This window comes from Populus alba, chromosome 2 (genome assembly GCF_005239225.2).
Source record: "Populus alba chromosome 2, ASM523922v2, whole genome shotgun sequence".
Taxonomy (NCBI): Eukaryota; Viridiplantae; Streptophyta; class Magnoliopsida; order Malpighiales; family Salicaceae; genus Populus; species Populus alba.
The window spans coordinates 15,070,476-15,088,770 of NC_133285.1; the positions used below are offsets into that span (position 1 = coordinate 15,070,476).

Genomic DNA, 18,295 nt, shown 5'->3' on the forward strand with positions numbered 1-18,295 from the left:
TGTACAAGTTGTAGTGGATTAGCTACCACAATAATGGTAACTTCCTAACATGCTGTGGTGGTATACCAGGCTGGGGTTGGAGCTTCCATAAGGCGGAGCTGGCTGGACCGGAAGATGAAGCTGAGGGAGGTGCTGAGCATGGCGAGTTTCCTGCATATTATGGGGGTGCCATTGGCCAAACCCCATGACAACATACCTTTTATTCAGTGTCATGAAGGCATCGATCAAATATAGTATAGACCAAATAAGAAGCCACCTTAAAGTGTGTTTTTTATTGTTGTGTATATTGTATTTTAAAAATATTTTTTAATTGAATATATATTAAATAATATTTTTTAAAATTTTTATTTTGTTTTTAACATTAACAAATTTAATTTATTAAAAAACACCTAAAAATAATAAATTCAATCTTTTTTTAATAAAAAATAATTAAAAAGACTTTAAAAAAACAAAAACCATCCCAATTTACCGGATTAATTTTGAGTGATGATGAGACTACCAAATGAAGATCGCACGAGCAATAATTTATGGTGGCCGCTTTTGCTACTGCAGCAGATCTTTAGCTGCCACCCTGCCACTGTTATAGTAAGTATTGTACAGGATTTACTGTTGCACAGCCTGATCATTCCGTGAATTAATTTGATGTGATTTAATTAATTTAAAAAATTTAACGATAATTCAAATAATTGATAAAAGTATAGATTGATTGAAAAATATTAAAATGATATTTTTTAAAAAAATATTAAAATGATAACTTATTGTATCGACTCAGATTAAGATTGTGATAGTCTTGTAAAAAGAAAAAAAAAATTATAAAACTTAATTTTCAATAAATTCAATGTTGAAGGATGATATTGAGAAAAAATAATTAAAATAATAAAAAATAACTCAAGTCGACACAACTAAACATATAAACTTGCGACCCGGGTTATGAGGTTAACATATTTTTTTAGAAAGAAAATTAAAACAAGTTATGAATTTTAATATCCAGTAAATTCAATGTTAAAGAATGAAATTAAAAAAAATAAAAAATAAAAAATCCTCTAAAATTTTAAGGATCAAAATAAAAAAAGCCTTGACATTGCCTCTTTATTGCTACAATTAAATGTTAAGGCCTTTTAATAAATGTTAATCTTATGGTGTTTAGTTAATATCTTACAGACATAGGACACAAAGATAATTATAATAGAAATGATATATCAATATCTTTTTCTAATAAAAAAATTATTTCAAAACTATCCAAGATAATTTTATTTTCAGGTTTTTATCTCTCAAATTAAATATCCTTTTATCTTTTTTACAGATGTCTCTTCAATGCAACATTAATCTTAGATGGATATTTGGTTTAATGGATAGGAAATTGCATCATAAATTACTTGAATATATTCTTGACTAACTTTTCCATTTATAAAACCATTCTCTTTAGAAAATCCATCAATATAAGATAATTTTAAAATATAGGTTGCAAAATAATTTATGCAAATAAATAATTACATGTATTTTAATTTATTCATGGTTTGATGTTTATATATGATCAACTTATGAGATTTTCATAAATATAATATTATATGACACATATATCAAAGATTATTCCCCTTGATACAATGCCTCGTGAACAAGAGCAGTGTTTTCACCTTCTTATCCTTTAAAAAAAATACTCAAAAGCTAATAATTAAGGGTAAAATTGTCATTTTTATTGGACTGATTTTGGATTTTAAAATTAATTAGGGACAAGACATGTATTTTACCTTCTAATTACATTGTAAAATGACATCAATGTCTTTACAAGTAAGAAATTGTTTGGGTACCATAAAAGATTGTTATTTTATTTCATATAAAAGTGCATAATAAAATAACCATTTTATCTTTATAGTAAAATTTTTTAACAAAGGGGATGTTGTTGTCTTTTCCTTTTGATAAACATGATAAAAAGACCTAATTATCCTTAAAGTTTAAATTCTTAAACCTTTGTTATTTTAAATTCTTGGGCCATGATATATTTTTGTCATTACGTTACTTTTTTTTTTTTTTTTTGCGTGGTTAATAATGGGTTAGGTTAGGGGCAGTTTAGTCTTTTAATAAATGAAAAGTATTTTAAAAAACTTGTACTAACGCGTGTTGAACACAAGTTAATGTGTTAATCTTTTATTATCTTTAGACAACACATGCGGCTAGTTCTAGTGATAAAAATACCGTTTCGGGATGGCATCCGATTCATCTCGATGTTTCTTCCATGACACGGCAACGAATGCACTGGAAAAATTTCTAGTTTGGCACCGGCGATAATTTTTTTTTTCTTATTTCTTTCCCCTCTCTTCCTCAGCCCTTCAATTTTTTAATTCAACCCCTAAACTTCTTTTTCTTTTTGATTTAGTCCGTGTTCTTTTAGTTATTATTTGTTTTATTTAAAATAATTTATAAAATTAAATTTTTTTATTTCATTCTCATTCAAATTTTTGCTTTGTTAAATTTGATCCTTATTCTTTTAATTGTTATTTATGTAATCCAAGATATTTTTTAGAATTGATTATTTTTATTTCACCCTCATTTTTTTTCCCATTAGATTTTTTCCTCATTTTTTTCTTCATTGCAAATTTTTTAGATTGTTATTTGTTTAATCTGATTTCATGGATTTTAATTTTTTAAAAATTAACTCAGCTTCTGGAGTCTCAATCGGGATTGATTTGGTTTTTTTTATTTATCATTTTTTAAGCTAATATTTTTCAATTTTATCCTTCAATAATTTTTTAATGGGTGATTATGCTTATGCTTACTACATCCTTCGTTTTTATAATTGAGTTATCTCATGTTTTTTTATTTATTGTTTTTTGTTAAATTTATTTTCTTAAAAAAATTGTTCTTAGAATGTAATAAAATTAATTACCTGAACATAGAGTGATACCCACTTCCTTTTGTTTTATTCGGTTTGCTTTTTTGTGATGTCACATTAGCAACCCATGCAACTTTTTTTAAAATGTTATCATGCAATCTTTTATATTAGAATTTGAATCGTTCAATTTTTTTTTTTTTAGTGTGATTGACAATGTATACATTAAAGTGATAATAAATCTCCAGTTATTTTTTTTTTAGCTAGAAATGATATCAATGACTTATTTGCTTTTGTTAATTGTTGAAAAATATATTTTTTACAGTTCATGAGCTCTTATTACCAAATTAATCTTATTTGATTCTTAAGAGTTTTAAAAGTCAAGTTTTACAAGCACTACAATTATTTGAGCATCTTGGACACCGACAGCTAGCACCGGTAACCAATCCTAGTCAATCCTATTTTTATTTTTTTAATACATCAAGAATTTCAGAAAATACTTGAAGAGAAATCAATCTCGTGTTTTTTCAAGTTAAAAACTCCAAAATACAGAAACATTCCCGTCTCTAGACTACATTACTTTGACAGCAAATTGCTGGGACTCACGCACTGTCCCTCCTACATAGATGCTTGTGGATATCAATAAAATATATCTAGTACTTATACATAGCATTGGACTTCAATATTCAATTTACTTCCTAAATGTCACAAAATCTCCATTGTCATCTTGCGCTGCGTATCTCAGCCAACACAGCAAAGGAAAACAGACTGATGATCCAGCATATAAGCATCCATTAAACATAAATTTTATTCCCATAACACCCACTATTGACACAAAGCATTGTTCATTTTGAGCCGCACAATAAGATTTGATAAATTCCTTCAAGCAAAAAATTAGGATCCACCAAAATGCTATAACCATTGTTCCATCTCTCCTTTGATTTAACCCTGTTGCAGTAGAGGGAGAAAAAGGTTATGGATGTTGAGACATAAGATAAACTGAACTACTTCAAAATCTCAAAGCAAACATCATCTTTATCTCATGGAAAACACATGCTCAGTAAATTTGCATCATAGTTTGAATTGACGGGATTGAGGAAGTTGCATTAATATACATGTGATTTAATGAGCCTCAAATCTCTCATTTTCTATTTTAATAGTAGTATTTTGCCGGGAATGCCCTCGGCAATTAAAATCAAGAGCACCATTATGCTTTTGAAACCTATAATCTTGAGGTGAAGGTGCATATGCATGTTCGTGGATCTGTACCAATAGATATTGCATCTCTTCCCTGTTACTTCAACTTCTTTACCGACCACTAGAGGAAATAATGCAATGCAGCAAACTTACATAAACAGTAATTGAATGTGAGCATCGAAATCAACTGGTTGCTGGGAGGAACACTCTAATAAGCTCTTTAGTAGTGACTCTTTTCCTACAAGTAGGGCATTTGGCCTGTCTTTTGATTGCGTCTGATATGCAAGTCTTACAGAAAATGTGTCCGCATTTTGTTGACATCTCCTCGACCAATGGACACAAGCAAATCGGGCAGTTGAAGGTTGGCTCCTTTGGCGGCAGGGTCTGCACATTCTCCCTCTGGCAAAAAAGTAAAACAGTAAGCATCAGAGTTTCAAAATTCATTAATCGAAACATGTATGCATTACATGCCTATGCAGGCACATCAGCACACACGCACAAAAGAAAAAAAAACACAGAGAGACCCTTGATCATTATTCCAGTATTATTCTTTTATATCTCCACTGTAACTCTAAAATCAAAACAAAATCACAACTTGATCAATTATTCCAATATTATTCTTTTATATCTTTACTGTAACTCTAAAATCAAAACAAAATTAGAAAAATTAAAAGGCATCCAAGGTCCAGAATACCTAGAATAACAATCAGAATAATCTCCTAGCATGAGTGCAAAGGGAGTTAATTGTTAAGCACCTAAAAGCAGTGCGTATGCATCAAACTCCGATCGCGCAGACATAAAAAGCCATTAAGACATCCTTAAGATTATTGAAAACGGTTGCATTACTTGCAACATCTCAAGTCATTTATCAATAGGAACAGGAACTACTATAGGAGCAGGCGAGCAGCTATGAAGGCACATTACCTTAGAGCTGCTGCTGCTACTTCCGCCTTCCAAGTTGATATAAAGATCACAATTGATGATCGTTTGATTCGGTGGAACCCTTCTACGCTTATTGTGAGTGAATCGCCCTACAGTACACACAAACAAACAATAAGAAAAACATGTGCACTTTAAAAAAACACAAAGCAACAATTCCATTAACAGAATACACCCACCACCTGACTCTACATCAACGACCACAGCCCTCCGGGAATTGTTCTTAGCCTGAAATTAAATAATAATAATAATAGTAGCAGTAAGTAATAGTAAGGAAGTAACAAACTTTCTCTCAAGTTCAATCGAAGAGAAAATACCTGAGCAAACGCTCCGGGCGACGATTCGATGACGTCGTCGTCGTCGTCGTCGATAGCATCAACATCAATAGTAGGAGGCGGCAAAGACGGTCCTTGTCCGTTTCGTTGGTGGCTTGCTTGCACTCCTTGAGGAGGTTCAATGCGGGTGGTCGAAGTCCCTTCGTCATCTCTTCCTTCAATCGGAGGAACGTTTAAGTCCAGCACGGTCTTCCTTCGCCGATATCCTCTTAAAGGAGGACTCTTCACGCCCTGAGTCTGGCCGCTCATGCTCGATCAACAAGCTTCGATCGTACAAAAAACCACAGCTCGCAAACGATTGAGAGAAATTAGAGGAAAATCGAAGGGAAAGCAATCCGATCAAATCGAATTACAGAGAATAAAAGTCGAAACTTAAATTGAGAGGTGTTTATTAGGGTTTTGAAAAATAGGGATGAAGAGGAGAGAGATTGATATGTGAGAGACTGTTGGTTGAAGAAGGTAAACAAGAGGCGCTGCTAATAAGGGAGAGGGAGAGGGAGAGCAGGTGCGTCAGGGAAGTCGTCTGGGTCTTTGACACGGAGGTCGGTGATGGGGTTGTGGATGTGTGCACGTGGCCCATTCGTCAGCTGGTACGTGTATGCTATACGAGGTGAGATGAAAAAAAAAAAAAAAAAAAAACAAATTGCTTGGGGCCTTGCAATGGAAGCCCGGGTCCAATTCGGGCGACTATCGGCTGATTAAAAAAATAATTAAATTATTTTTTTATTTTTTTTAATTAAATTTAATTAAGTGGAATTAAATTGATTGATTTGGTTTAGTTTTATATTTGTTAAAATAAATTAAATATAATTTGAATTAATAAGTCTTTGTTGTAGCTATTTTTGACAGATTTTGATTATGAAGTTTTAATTTTGCTATTTTTGAAAACATTTATAGAAACAATCAATTGAGATACAAATTACGTTGGTTTTTTTTTTTATTTTCAAGATTTAAAATAAAAATCAAACTAAATCACTTATTCTTCATTTTTAATAGAAATAATCAAATAAATTTTTATTTTTAACAAAAAAAAACTTAAAATATGTTATTGTATAACTCAAGGGAATTTTTCAAATGAATAATATCATTATGTCAATTTGAATTAAATGTTTTTCTTGAAGAGACATGTGATATTACAGGAGAACATAATACACTCAATTAGAATAAGAAGGACATGATAAATACTTATTCTATTAGAAAATAATATAAATTATTTATTAGGATTGAATAAACATAATAAATTTAATCCAAAATTAAATAGATATATTCTAATAAATCATTGATTCATATAGTATTTAAATATATGATTCATTTTAAAATTTACTAGATAAAAAATTTATGATGTTAAAAAAAATTATAAATTTGTTTGTTCAACAAATTTCTTGAGTGTTCGAGTTCATTTAAGGTATGAAACAACTCGAAGCATGGGCCTAGTTTATAGATATTTAAAAAAAAAAAACATTGAAATATATCTAATTTTTTGTATACCAACAAAAACCTGTACTAAAAGATCAGGTTTTCAAGTATGGATTTTTCTTATCCAAGTACATATTGTCTTCATCACAAATTCTTTTCTTGGTTAATATTATTTATAGTTTTACTAATATTTGCGGGTTTCTTGGTTTTTATTTTCCATCATAGAAAGAATAAGATGAGTAGGTGATATGTTACATAATGTAGTGTAAATATATGTAAATATAAGCTTAAATAAAAAATAATATAAATCATATCTTGTAATTTTATTTGACAAAATTATTTACATAAAAATAAATTGAGTCATATATATCCATTTTAATCCGGATATTATCATATCCATTTACAACTTAATCTTTTTCTCAATTCTTTTTCCATGTTTGAGAAATTAAAATAGAAAAGAAATGTAGATAAGAGAAAAAACTGATAAGAAAAGACGTCATTTCTTGATTGCGGATGATGGTCAAGAGACTGTTTACTTTTTTTTTTTTATGATTAATTTCTTCTGTAAAATATAATGTCTAAGTAACTCACTAAAAGCACAGTGTATTGGTAGCCACATGCGTAAAAATTCAAATAACATTAAGATTTGCTCCCTTTTCATTTTCCATAAAACACTCTTAAATCATATTACTGGGCTGTGTAGTAAAGAAAACCTACTTGATTATATGATTTATGTTTTTCTTATTTTCTAGGCTATTTTAAGTGTTTAAATGTTAATTTTCAAAGTGTTTTTTATTTAGAAATGTATCAAAATAATATATATATATATATATAAATTATTTTTAAAATTAGCATATTAAAATGATATAAAATTACCAAAAAAAATATTAATTTAATATAAAAATAAAAAAAATTAAATTTTTTAAATTTATTTTTTAAAACATAAAAACAAACAAAATCGTATAAAATGCACAAAGAAGGGTGACAACTAATCGTTGCAATTCATTTTCCTACACTTTTTTGGAGAGAACATTGATCATATGAAGAAAAAATAAATAAAAAAAATTAACTAACCCGGTTTAAAACCCAGCAGCTATCAACTCATTGAATGTTTTTTTTTTTTTTTTTGAATTTTCTGGGGTTAAAATGATGTTTTGATTATTTTATATAAATATAAAAAATTTATTTATTGATTCTTCCAACACTTTACCTTACCCTATTCAAAGTTTTCAAAGTACCACGATATCATGATTCAAATGCTGCAACTGTTGCATAAACTCGATCAATGCTAGACCAGGCCAGTCGAAGGTTGCCCACTACAGTAACTAATCACAAAAGGGGGTCCTAACCAGATCAATCAAAGCTGAAACTAATTTGATCAATGTCAAATGATTCTTACTCTTTTTGAAGCACAGAGCCCTCCGCTGCGCAGACATAAACATCAGAAGAACCAGCAAACCCTAGCAAGACCGAGGGAAAACACTCCAACTTGGTAAAGATCTGATGGGAAGACAATGGAAGTCGGTCCATGGTGTTTGAAAAAGGTAATTATATAGGCAATTTAGAAGAACTCCGGCCAGCAAATATCAGTTCTCATCAATCAAAAAAAGAGTAATTCTGGCAGAAGTTGGTACAGTTACAAAGACGACCGATGCAAGCACAAAGAAAAACATAATATCTAGATTCAAATAAAAGAATCTCTATGAGGTTTTATATAGCCAAATATAATAGTGAAACTGGAAGCTAAATAACAGACTTCGGTGAAAATCTTGTAAAAGTAAAAACAATAAGGAATTAAGGAGGACTACATTTCCATTACACATTTTGTTTACCATCACAAAGTCCACACAAATAAAGAGGTTACTCCATGAAGTGACCCTCCAAAGTATCTACAAGCCCCACAAACCTCATAATTTACCACAATTTGAAATGCCTCAGTTTCTGCCCCATGGAAAGCAGCAACACTGAAAAATAGGGCAAGAAGTTAGTGTTGCATATATAAATGATGTGATCCTCAAAAGAACAAGAGATTATGCACTTAGTAATAGACAGAGCGTCATGACATACCTTAGCGCTGTCACTTGGGGTTCGCTTACGATCAGAGGAATAGGAAGACTCGGTAGGCATGCCAGGCATCTTCCCTTCCCCAATTTGCCTTTCCTCCCTCACTTTGTTGAAAATGTGAGTATAACCATCAGCTGATGAAGGGTTGTTCTCATCCCAATCACCAAATTTCGGAACAGCTGCTCCCTTATCAGGCTGCCACACCAGGAATAACATAATCAAGAACAACCTTTGACAAAGATTTTATCAAGATCTCAATACTGAAAGAAAAAGAAAAGACCAAGAGGTGCTTCAAGAAATTCTTCATTTTGGTTTTGTTCACTAAAAATGGAGCTAAAATCAAGAGAAAAGAGAAAATCATCACATAAGAGTAGCTCAGAAAAGCAAGCTTGTCGTATTCATATTTCACAAGGAAAAGACTAAACCATCAATGATGTAAGGTTGAGTGGAAGGACTTTGTTTACAGGTAACTTCTGATGGAGATACGTGTTTGATTAGAAAGAAGAAAAAAGGTTGCAAATGTTTCAGCAGACAAAAAACAAAAAAAGAGAAGCTGAACAAATCCGCAAAGAGGAAGATGCATAGGGAAAAGGAGATAAAATTTACACTTTCATCGCCTCTTGGTCTCAGTCGGGATCTTCCAGGAGTTCCATGAATACCCTCATTTGAATTTTTTCCTTCCCAGGAAGGTGATGGAGCTCCACTGTTTCTCCCAGAAATCCTGGCATGGTTATGGATTGGGGATTGCTCCATACTGTTTTCAGACCCAATACTGGATCTTGCCGGTCGTTTATGGGCTTCACCAAAGCTTGGTCCCCGTCCCCCATAACGTTGAGGGGCTGACTCATAACTAGCTCTGCGGTTCAAATTTTCATTGCGTGCTGGAGAATTAGGGAACTGTTTCAATTCACTTTCTTCCCTGCTTGTTCTATGCTCATGTGCTTGTCTAACAGCTACCTGCCCTGCTGCTTCCTCTGGTGGAGCTTTGGCTCTAAAAGGAGGGGCTTGATCTGGAGCTGCATAATCAGAAACTAAATCAGGGTTCTCCTGGGGATCATTTGGATTTATGATCTTCCCTCCTCGACCCTTCCTAGCCTTGTCAAAATAGGCTGTATATGGAACATTCTCTTCACTTTCCCAATTACCAAACTTTGGTACATGTGAACGTTGCTGAGAAAAAAAAAGAGAGATTGTTATACCAACTAGAAAGAAGAACCCTTGTGCAGGCAGCTAATTTTCATCCATGAAAACATGCCACTCCATCATTAATGACACTTCCATGAAGTAGCAAATATCACACAGGTCACAGTTGGTGAATCCTAGTAGGCTAATCCACGAGGAATAATGGAGAGTTCTAAATATTCAAAGTCACTCCAAATATGAGTCAAGAAAGACTGTATAGCCGTACAACATATACTTTATTTTCTCTATAATGCACAATCATAGCACAGATCAGACAGTAGTATCGAACAGCAGAAAGTCCATGTAGTTAAAAAGTTTTTATACATCTCATGTCCGTAAACTTATAAATGGATACCCAGTGACCTAGACAACTTCAAATTGCAGTCTGATGAAAGTTCCACACATCTGTGTAATCTGAAAGTGAGCTTATATTTTGACTTTCTTGTCAATGAAAAAGGAGCACAGGAAAAAGAGGATAAGATGAAAAAGAAAGAATCCACATGAAAAGAATAACATGCGGCTTTTTGCAATTTGGATACCTGGTTAGTGGGATATGTTCTCTAATCAAGAGGAAAAATATACCACAAATCAAGCTTCCAACAAGGAAAGGAAAAGAGGTACAAATCAAGGTTGCAAAGTTGAAAGGTCTACAGGTTTCTCCTATTCTAACCACAAAACCTTCAGCTTGAACACTGCCAATTACAAAATTTTGAGCTAGAAAGTTCAGATCAGAATCAGGGATTGATAACACAATTATGACTGCTCAGTTGGAGAGCAAGTATTATGGTTGTTTTAGAGATGAGTGGGACTAGTCTTTCATCCATATTCCAGGAATCAAGGATGCTTACAGCATAAAGAAGGGGCTATTCTACTAATGCTCTCCAGGCTTCACCTCTTCACCAGAGATACTGTTGATCAGAATAATATCCTATGATTTGAATGGAAAGGGGCACAAGTATGGCATACTTACAGCTATTAAAGAGATAATGAGTAACTTGTAATGCTAACCATGTTGCCCTCAATCACCTACCATAGACATATTGGAAACAAATCTGAAAACATGGATCCACTTCTATACCTCGATGATGCTTGTTCTAGGGTAACCAAGGAAGTAGTCTTGATCCCATAAGAGGAGTTTTCTTCTTTATTGATCTTATCAGTTACATATCTTAGATGGAAATGGTTTAAGAATCTCAGAACAAAGTCATATTTCTCTAAAAACTTCCATCTTAGAAGAGGCAAGACAACGCTTTCACACACACACACATTCAAGCCTTCCATCGTAGAAGAGGCAAGATAGTGCTTTCACACACACTAAAAACTTCCATCGTAGAAGAGGCAGGAGAATGCTTTCACACACACACGCACAAGCGCACAGACACACACATATGTATATTTAGAGGGGGTGCTAATCAAGCAGCGTTGTCCGAAGTCTGAGGCCAATCAAAGCACATCATAAGCAGAAACTCGGCAAATAAGTTTCATCATAAGCAAATTTAGTTAGCCAGCAATGGATTGCCACCTAAAGTCAACTCATACCCCATGTCATTTGAGAATTATTTTCAAATTTCAACATCAAAATTAGGCAAGCCATGAATTTCATCAATCAAAAGAACTAGCAGTTCTTGGTCCTTTAGGAATAAAACACCCTTTTTTCTTCAATTGCCAAAACTGGAGCATTGCCAATCAATCAACACAAAGACAGTCAACCATAAACCACAAAGATTAGACAAACCCTTTTTAGTCCTTAAAGATTAAAACACAACTAGAACATAATACAAACATACACACACACAGAATGAAATCCAAGCTACAATAAGCACAGAAAGATAAAATTAAGGGAAAACAGAAGAACTTACTGCCATTTCTCTCGGAACCAAGAGGCCTGGATTGATGAAACCCAGAAACCAAACGCAAAGACTAACCCTTCAACAAAACTCAACCTTTTATGTAATAAAATCAAGTTCTGTTAGAGTTAAAGCTCCTTCGGAGAACCCTTCAACGACCCCAGCAAGAAAGAGAGAGAGAGAGAGGGAACTTAAGTTGAATAGATAGACTTTTCAGAGAGAGAGAGCGTGTTTAGAGAGAGGGCGAGAGAGGGGGGGGGGGTTATCAACCATTGACCAGAGCAACCGGTAATGTTTGACAATTCTTCACTCTTTCTCCTCCCTTCTCTCTGTAAAAAACCAAAGAACAAGGACAAATTAAGTTGAAGTCTCTGTTTCTTCTCAGTTTCAAGTGTCCCTGTCTCCAAGTCAGTCATCGTATGTACTGTTCCCAACATGTACATACGATCCATGAATACGGTATTCTTTCTTTGCCAGAGATATTTCTCTTCCTTCCAGGTCATGTTGAATGTCGTGGTTATTGAGATCAAGCATCCTTCTACGTCTGCATTTCTCTCAATTTGGTCCTCTATCAATTAATTTTCTTAATATGCCCTCCCATCAAGATTTAAACGTTGAATGTTAAGTTCGCCTTACCAACGAGATCCATTGTGTATTTTCTCTCTCTTTGAATATAGGATTTAAATTGGCTTGATTTGTCTATTTATACTACAATTTTATTGTAAAATCCTATCATGAAAACTACAATTTCCTATTTTTAAATTAAACTGTGGTGTGATTATATAACTCAAACCAGCTAAAAGAGTCATATTAAAAACATTAATTGATCGAGGATCACATCGAAAAAGTATAGAAGTATAGGGACTTATGGAGCTTATTAAGCCATTGACGTGGAGGAAATGGATTGGGGTTCTGGCACTAGCAGTTTCAATTATTTTTTTTCTTTTGAAAATAAGATAATAAATTAGTTATAGTAGCAGTCCATGAATTAATTACCTTAACGGCGTGAACGCCTGTTGTTGGCGGCTGACCAGCTCAACTTCAACCGGAAGAGTTAGCGGAAGTCTTGTCTGCTTCTGTTGAAACATCTCTGCAGACTTTTCTTTACCATTATTAATTTATTATTCTTTTCTTTTTAGCTTTTATTTTTTATTTTTTCTATATTGAGCTGTTCAAACTTCGGCTCCCCCAACTTCTCTATATTATTATTGTAGCGTTTTAACATCGTTTTTTTAATATAGATTATTCCGTACAATTAAGAACCCAAATCATTAGCTAGGTGGCTGAAATGCCTTTTTATTTTTTTTAAAAAAATTCATCACTTGTTTTGACCTATAATTATTTAATATTTAAATATATAATATTTTTTAAAATATTTTATTTTTCATATCAGCATATTAATATAATCCAAAAATATTTTAAAAAAATTAATCTAAGATTTTTTAGACTAAAAACACTTTAAAAAACAGATTATAACATAAAAACAAACATTCATTTAAAAAAAATAAATTTAAATCATTTTTTTTTATAGTTTAAGATGACAAAACAAGTTTAAACAATATAAACTAAATAATTTTAAAATTATATCCAACCTATAAATATCTTCAACCGCCCTCATCATAGTATCAAACGAAATCCTAAATATTAAACACCAACACATTGTTTTAAGGTTTGTTTAAAATTTCTTTTCACAAAATCTATGCATAGACGAACCCATTATGTTTTCACACTCGTATATACAAGAGATGGAACTAGGGGGGCGTGACACCACAAGCTTTTGAAAATCTTACTTCTAGCTCTCAAATTTTAAGCTTTTAATTATATCTTTCAGTTTTACATGTTTTGTATATAAGAAATCATTTATTTTCTTATTCTTTCATCTTTAAAATTATATTTATGTGTATTTTAAAAATATATTTGACTTGAAAATACATTAAATTAATATTTTTAAATAATTTTGATATGTTAATATTAAAAAATTAAAAAAATTATTTTAATATATTTTCAATTGAAAAATATTTTTTTAAAAATATATATATAAAGTCATGATCATAGTTTTGAACCCGACTCGGCAGGTCAACTTGGGATCCAGTTGATCCAGGGCTGAAATCGGGTCAGGTTGAAGAAAAAATAGAGAAAAAAAAATTCAGTGTGACCCGGCTGACCCGGTCAAAAATTCAATTGCAACTCATTAATTTTTATTAAAATAATATCATTTTGATTTAAAAAAAATTGATTTGAATGATTCAATAACCCGATTAAAATCTAATAACTCAATTAAAATCCAGAACTTGAAACTTGAATCGGTCTGAAAACTATGTCCATGATTGAAAGAAATACATGGCGACGAAATCTTATCTTGACAGCATATGTAAACTTATGGGGAATTGTTTGGAGTCATTGATGATTGCCTTTTCGTGGATGAGAAAATTTTGAAAGAGATTATTATAAGGCATGGAATATATCAAACTACAGGCAAGCTAGGGCTCCACAATTGAGCAATTGTACTGTATTATTTTCTCTAAAATAAATTTTAATTGCTGGACATGGGTCTCGGTCTCTCCATAAAAGTATATAATATAACCACGTGTATATGTGGAGAATTAATTCCAAATTGGCCTGCTTGATGGGTCAAAATCATGTGTATAATTCAGACAGAAATATATATATGCTGAGATGAATTTTCCACAGGTAAATGCTGAATTGTACGACTAACAAGTAACAACGACCATCACCTTTGTTGCTTCGTGTGAAAGGAGAAGAAAAACAGGGTGCTCGTCTTGCTTTGAAAAATGGTGGAACCGTGGGAAGGAGAAATGAATGCTGTTCTTTGGTTGTCACCATTTCTTGCTAGCTATAATGTTACCTTCACAATTAAGTGCTACAATGCAATTTGAGAAAGTGATTGGATTCACAATTCTACAAGTTTATTGTTGGGCTTTTCAAAAACATGTATATGTAGCAGAAACAATAATTTGTTTTTTAAAATGAAGTTTCAAGGATACCGTTACACATATCTATAGTTGTTTACTCTTTTAATTATTTAAATATCTTCATATAATTCATGTTATATCTAATATCTATCAATTTATTACCCTTGATCAGAATATCATGTAGCTCGATTAAAATATAATACTCCTTATATAAGATAATTTAATGATTTTAAGTCTAATAATCATTTACAATATCATTATATGAGCTTTTTCATAGGCACAAGTAATTTTTTCATATGAAATTCTAATGCGGGTTAAATCAGTGTGTATGTCATCTGACAAACTACTATATATTAATTCTAGGTATCTCTTATACATCAGTTTATGAGAACAACTGCTTCATTTCATAAAAGAAAAAACATAATAAGTATCAGTCTCAACATCTCTAGTTAATATCTAATCTCAATAAAGTATCGACCAGGGATATTTTAGAAACAATACTTTGATGCAACATGAATCCCATAACTATACTCGGGTTAACCCGCCAAAATCATTATTTGGATTATAAGATCGGGATAACCACATAAAAAGCAAATATATATATGTCAACTCGAGTTACCCTGTCAAACCTGCAACTTAGCTCATGAGACTATAATAACCCTATATAAAGCAAATCAAAATAAATTATAAAACACAATTGTAAACCCTTGAACACATCCATAAAAATAATAAAAGGAAATATTATGTAAAATGGGTAAAGTGATAGTTAAATTGTGAGAATGATGATAGTTTCGAGAATTTGAAGTAAAATATTATGTGTGGGTGTTAAAAAATAAAATATAAAAAATACTTGAAAAATAAAAATACATATAAACACAAATAAAATTTGAATGGAAGTGGATTTTATGGAACTAAAAGTATCGTTATGTAATTTAATGAAATTTGAAATAGCTTGGGTAAAATTCTTTACAGACAGGTGTCAGGAATTTGAAAATTTTTATCTGAAAAATATAAAAAATTACTATTGAGAAACATAGAAGAAATTTGTAAAAATGTTAAATATATACGTGCGTGCGCACTCATTCATGTGTTATGACCAACCATAAACAAAGGAAAAGATGGAGGAAGAATGGCTTTGGAGAGTGATAAAAATCCATGGGAAAACATATAATTTGAGTGAGAACCTAAAGAAAACATCAAACCAAGCATATAAACACTAATTAGAGGAAAGAAATCAAATGAGAAAAGTAGAGAAAGAGGGAGAAGAGTTCAACAATTTTGGAAAAAGAAGAAAGGTTGGAGGTTTTTCAATTTGTGAGTGTTTAGAGTCTTGATTGTTGCTTGGTAAGATGTCCTAACATTGTTAGATAAGTTTCTTGTAGAATAATGTCTTAAATTGATTGAAGTTTTGTAAATTAAAAATTAGGGTTCTTGGATAAAAAATTAGGGAAAATTAGAACTGGTTATTGATTAATGTAAGGAATGATAAATGAGTAGAGGAAATGAGTAAATTGTTGAAATTGAAATGGAATTTTTTTATGTGCTATAGGAAATATTTTTAAGGAATGTTTAGATGTGTTTGAACGTTGTAAAATGATGAGTTTTATGCATTTAATGTATGTGGTTATGATGGAAATGGTTTAAAATGAAAAGGCCAATTATATACTTCTTTGTGATGAAACTTTGATCATGCAAAGTACATGTTTTGGAAAATTTGGTAAGAAACATGAATGGTTTGTGTTTTTAAATTATGTTTTAAATAAATTATGTTGGTAAGGATAAATTCATAAATGAAACTTAATGTATATTTTAAAGTATATTTATTGATAGCAAAATATATGAAGTGTGTTAACTCCAAAGTTGAAAGCATGAAAATAGAATGAAATGATGATGGGAAAATAATAATTAAATAATAAATAAAATTAATTGTCCATGATCAAAGATTTGGCATATTATAGAGATAGGAAATTATTTAATTTGGATATAACAAGAGAAGTTATAGAAGGAGTATGTTAAAAGGAAACAATACGTAAGATTGTAGTTATTGATGAAAATATATTAAATAGTATGCAAAGTGATTATATATAATGAATTAGAATGAGATGTTGATAAAGAAGTTTCATGTGAATAGGAGGTATATAGGCGGTATGACTTATTGCAAAGAGAGCGCGCTTAATTGGTGGTTCAGGTAACTATCAAATACCCTAATTATTGATTTTTATTAATATGCAATTGTATTGATTAAATCTTGAATTGTTTATAGTTATACTCAAATTGAGAATGGTAAACATATAAGTGGTTTTAGTATGTTAGCTGCATAAGCAAGGATTAATGAATATAATATAAGATTAGGAATTCTTAAATTTAGTTGGGACTAAACTATGAGCTGACTGTAGGAGCGAAAGTTGTTATTTTATGAAACATAACAATTTGGCTGTTCATAAGGACGAGGGCCATTGTAACTAAATTGTTCAGTCGTTCACATGAGCAAGGGTTTATATTTCTTAAAATATATATTAATTAGTTGGTTGTATTTCAGGAAAATAAATGAGATCTAATATTTCATACAATAAGTGAGTCAGCCGTAAAAGTAGGGGCTACTATTATGCAAAACTAGTTTGGTCGACTGTATGAATGGGGACAATGATTATGTTGCGGGAATTGGTACATGAAAATAAAATAGTTTGTACATGCATTTATTTTATAGCCTACACTTAAATGTAAATATAGTTAATGTTGCAATTGATATTAATTTAGATGTGTATTTCAGGTTCTTTTTATCATCCACCCCAACAATGATTGTTAGTTTTAGTATATATAGATTTTGTATTTGTGATGTTTTATAATTTTACAGACGCTCTATGTAATTAATCTTACATGTGTTTTTAAGATGTACTCCTGATTATTGTAAGTAAATAGTTAGTTGTGTGAATAGTCATGGTCTTATAAGTGGGTTATTTTAAATAGTTAGTTGTATGAAATAATATTAATGTTTGAACCCATGCATTTTATATATTTATATGATTATTATGAAATAAAGTCTTGAGGATGGATTGAATGGTTGATTAAGGTTATAGATGATTGTTATTGATGATGATTGACATATGTTGAGTTGAGATTGATAATATTTTGTTTGCGAGAAGATATAATTATTTTAAGAGAGCTTTTTTATAGGGAAACTCTGTTGATATGTCGTTAAAAAAAATAAAAAAACCTTTTCTTTGATAAATCAAGAATTTAATTAGTTGAATGTTGCTAAGGATGATGTATCACTCTATTTATTGGAAAATAAAAAAGTTGTAAAGTGTGTGTATGTATATAATTGATACTGTCATCTTGATATATTGTGAATTATGTTTAAGATTGATTAAGAAAACTTGAGGTGTTACAAGAATTCGGGTGTGTTTGGTATTGCGGTTGTTGTTGTGGCTTTAAAAAAGTTGTTTTATAAAAAGTACTTTTAGTTGAGGTTGGTTTGAAAAAATATATGTTTGGTTAAACTGTGGTTGAGCAAAAAGTAGTTTAATGTGTTTAGTTAATAATACTTTTGAAATT

General features: G+C 31.2%; 2 protein-coding genes across 3 annotated transcripts; both read right to left on the reverse strand.

Moving 5' to 3' along the window:
• Positions 1-3,327: 3,327 nt before the first annotated feature.
• Positions 3,328-5,848, reverse strand: LOC118049917 (uncharacterized). Of its 2 annotated transcripts, none has more exons than XM_035060092.2 (5): positions 5,281-5,848; positions 5,146-5,191; positions 4,949-5,055; positions 4,178-4,423; positions 3,328-3,775 (listed from the first exon to the last, which is right to left on the reverse strand). In XM_035060092.2, exons 1-4 carry the CDS (start codon positions 5,545-5,547, stop codon positions 4,208-4,210), a joined length of 636 nt encoding a protein of 211 aa, XP_034915983.1. In that variant the 5' UTR covers positions 5,548-5,848; the 3' UTR covers positions 3,328-3,775; positions 4,178-4,207. The 2 variants fall into 2 exon arrangements, with proteins under 2 accessions (XP_034915983.1, XP_034915982.1); XM_035060091.2 differs by having other exon boundaries at positions 5,143-5,191; positions 5,281-5,847.
• A 2,555-nt stretch (positions 5,849-8,403) lies between these two features.
• On the reverse strand, positions 8,404-12,116 carry LOC118049916 (RPM1-interacting protein 4). Its single transcript, XM_035060089.2, has 4 exons — positions 11,820-12,116; positions 9,385-9,948; positions 8,782-8,973; positions 8,404-8,678 (listed from the first exon to the last, which is right to left on the reverse strand). The coding sequence occupies exons 1-4, from the start codon at positions 11,823-11,825 to the stop codon at positions 8,649-8,651; spliced, it is 792 nt and encodes a 263-aa protein (XP_034915980.1). The 5' UTR covers positions 11,826-12,116; the 3' UTR covers positions 8,404-8,648.
• Between the last annotated feature and the right edge of the window lie 6,179 nt (positions 12,117-18,295).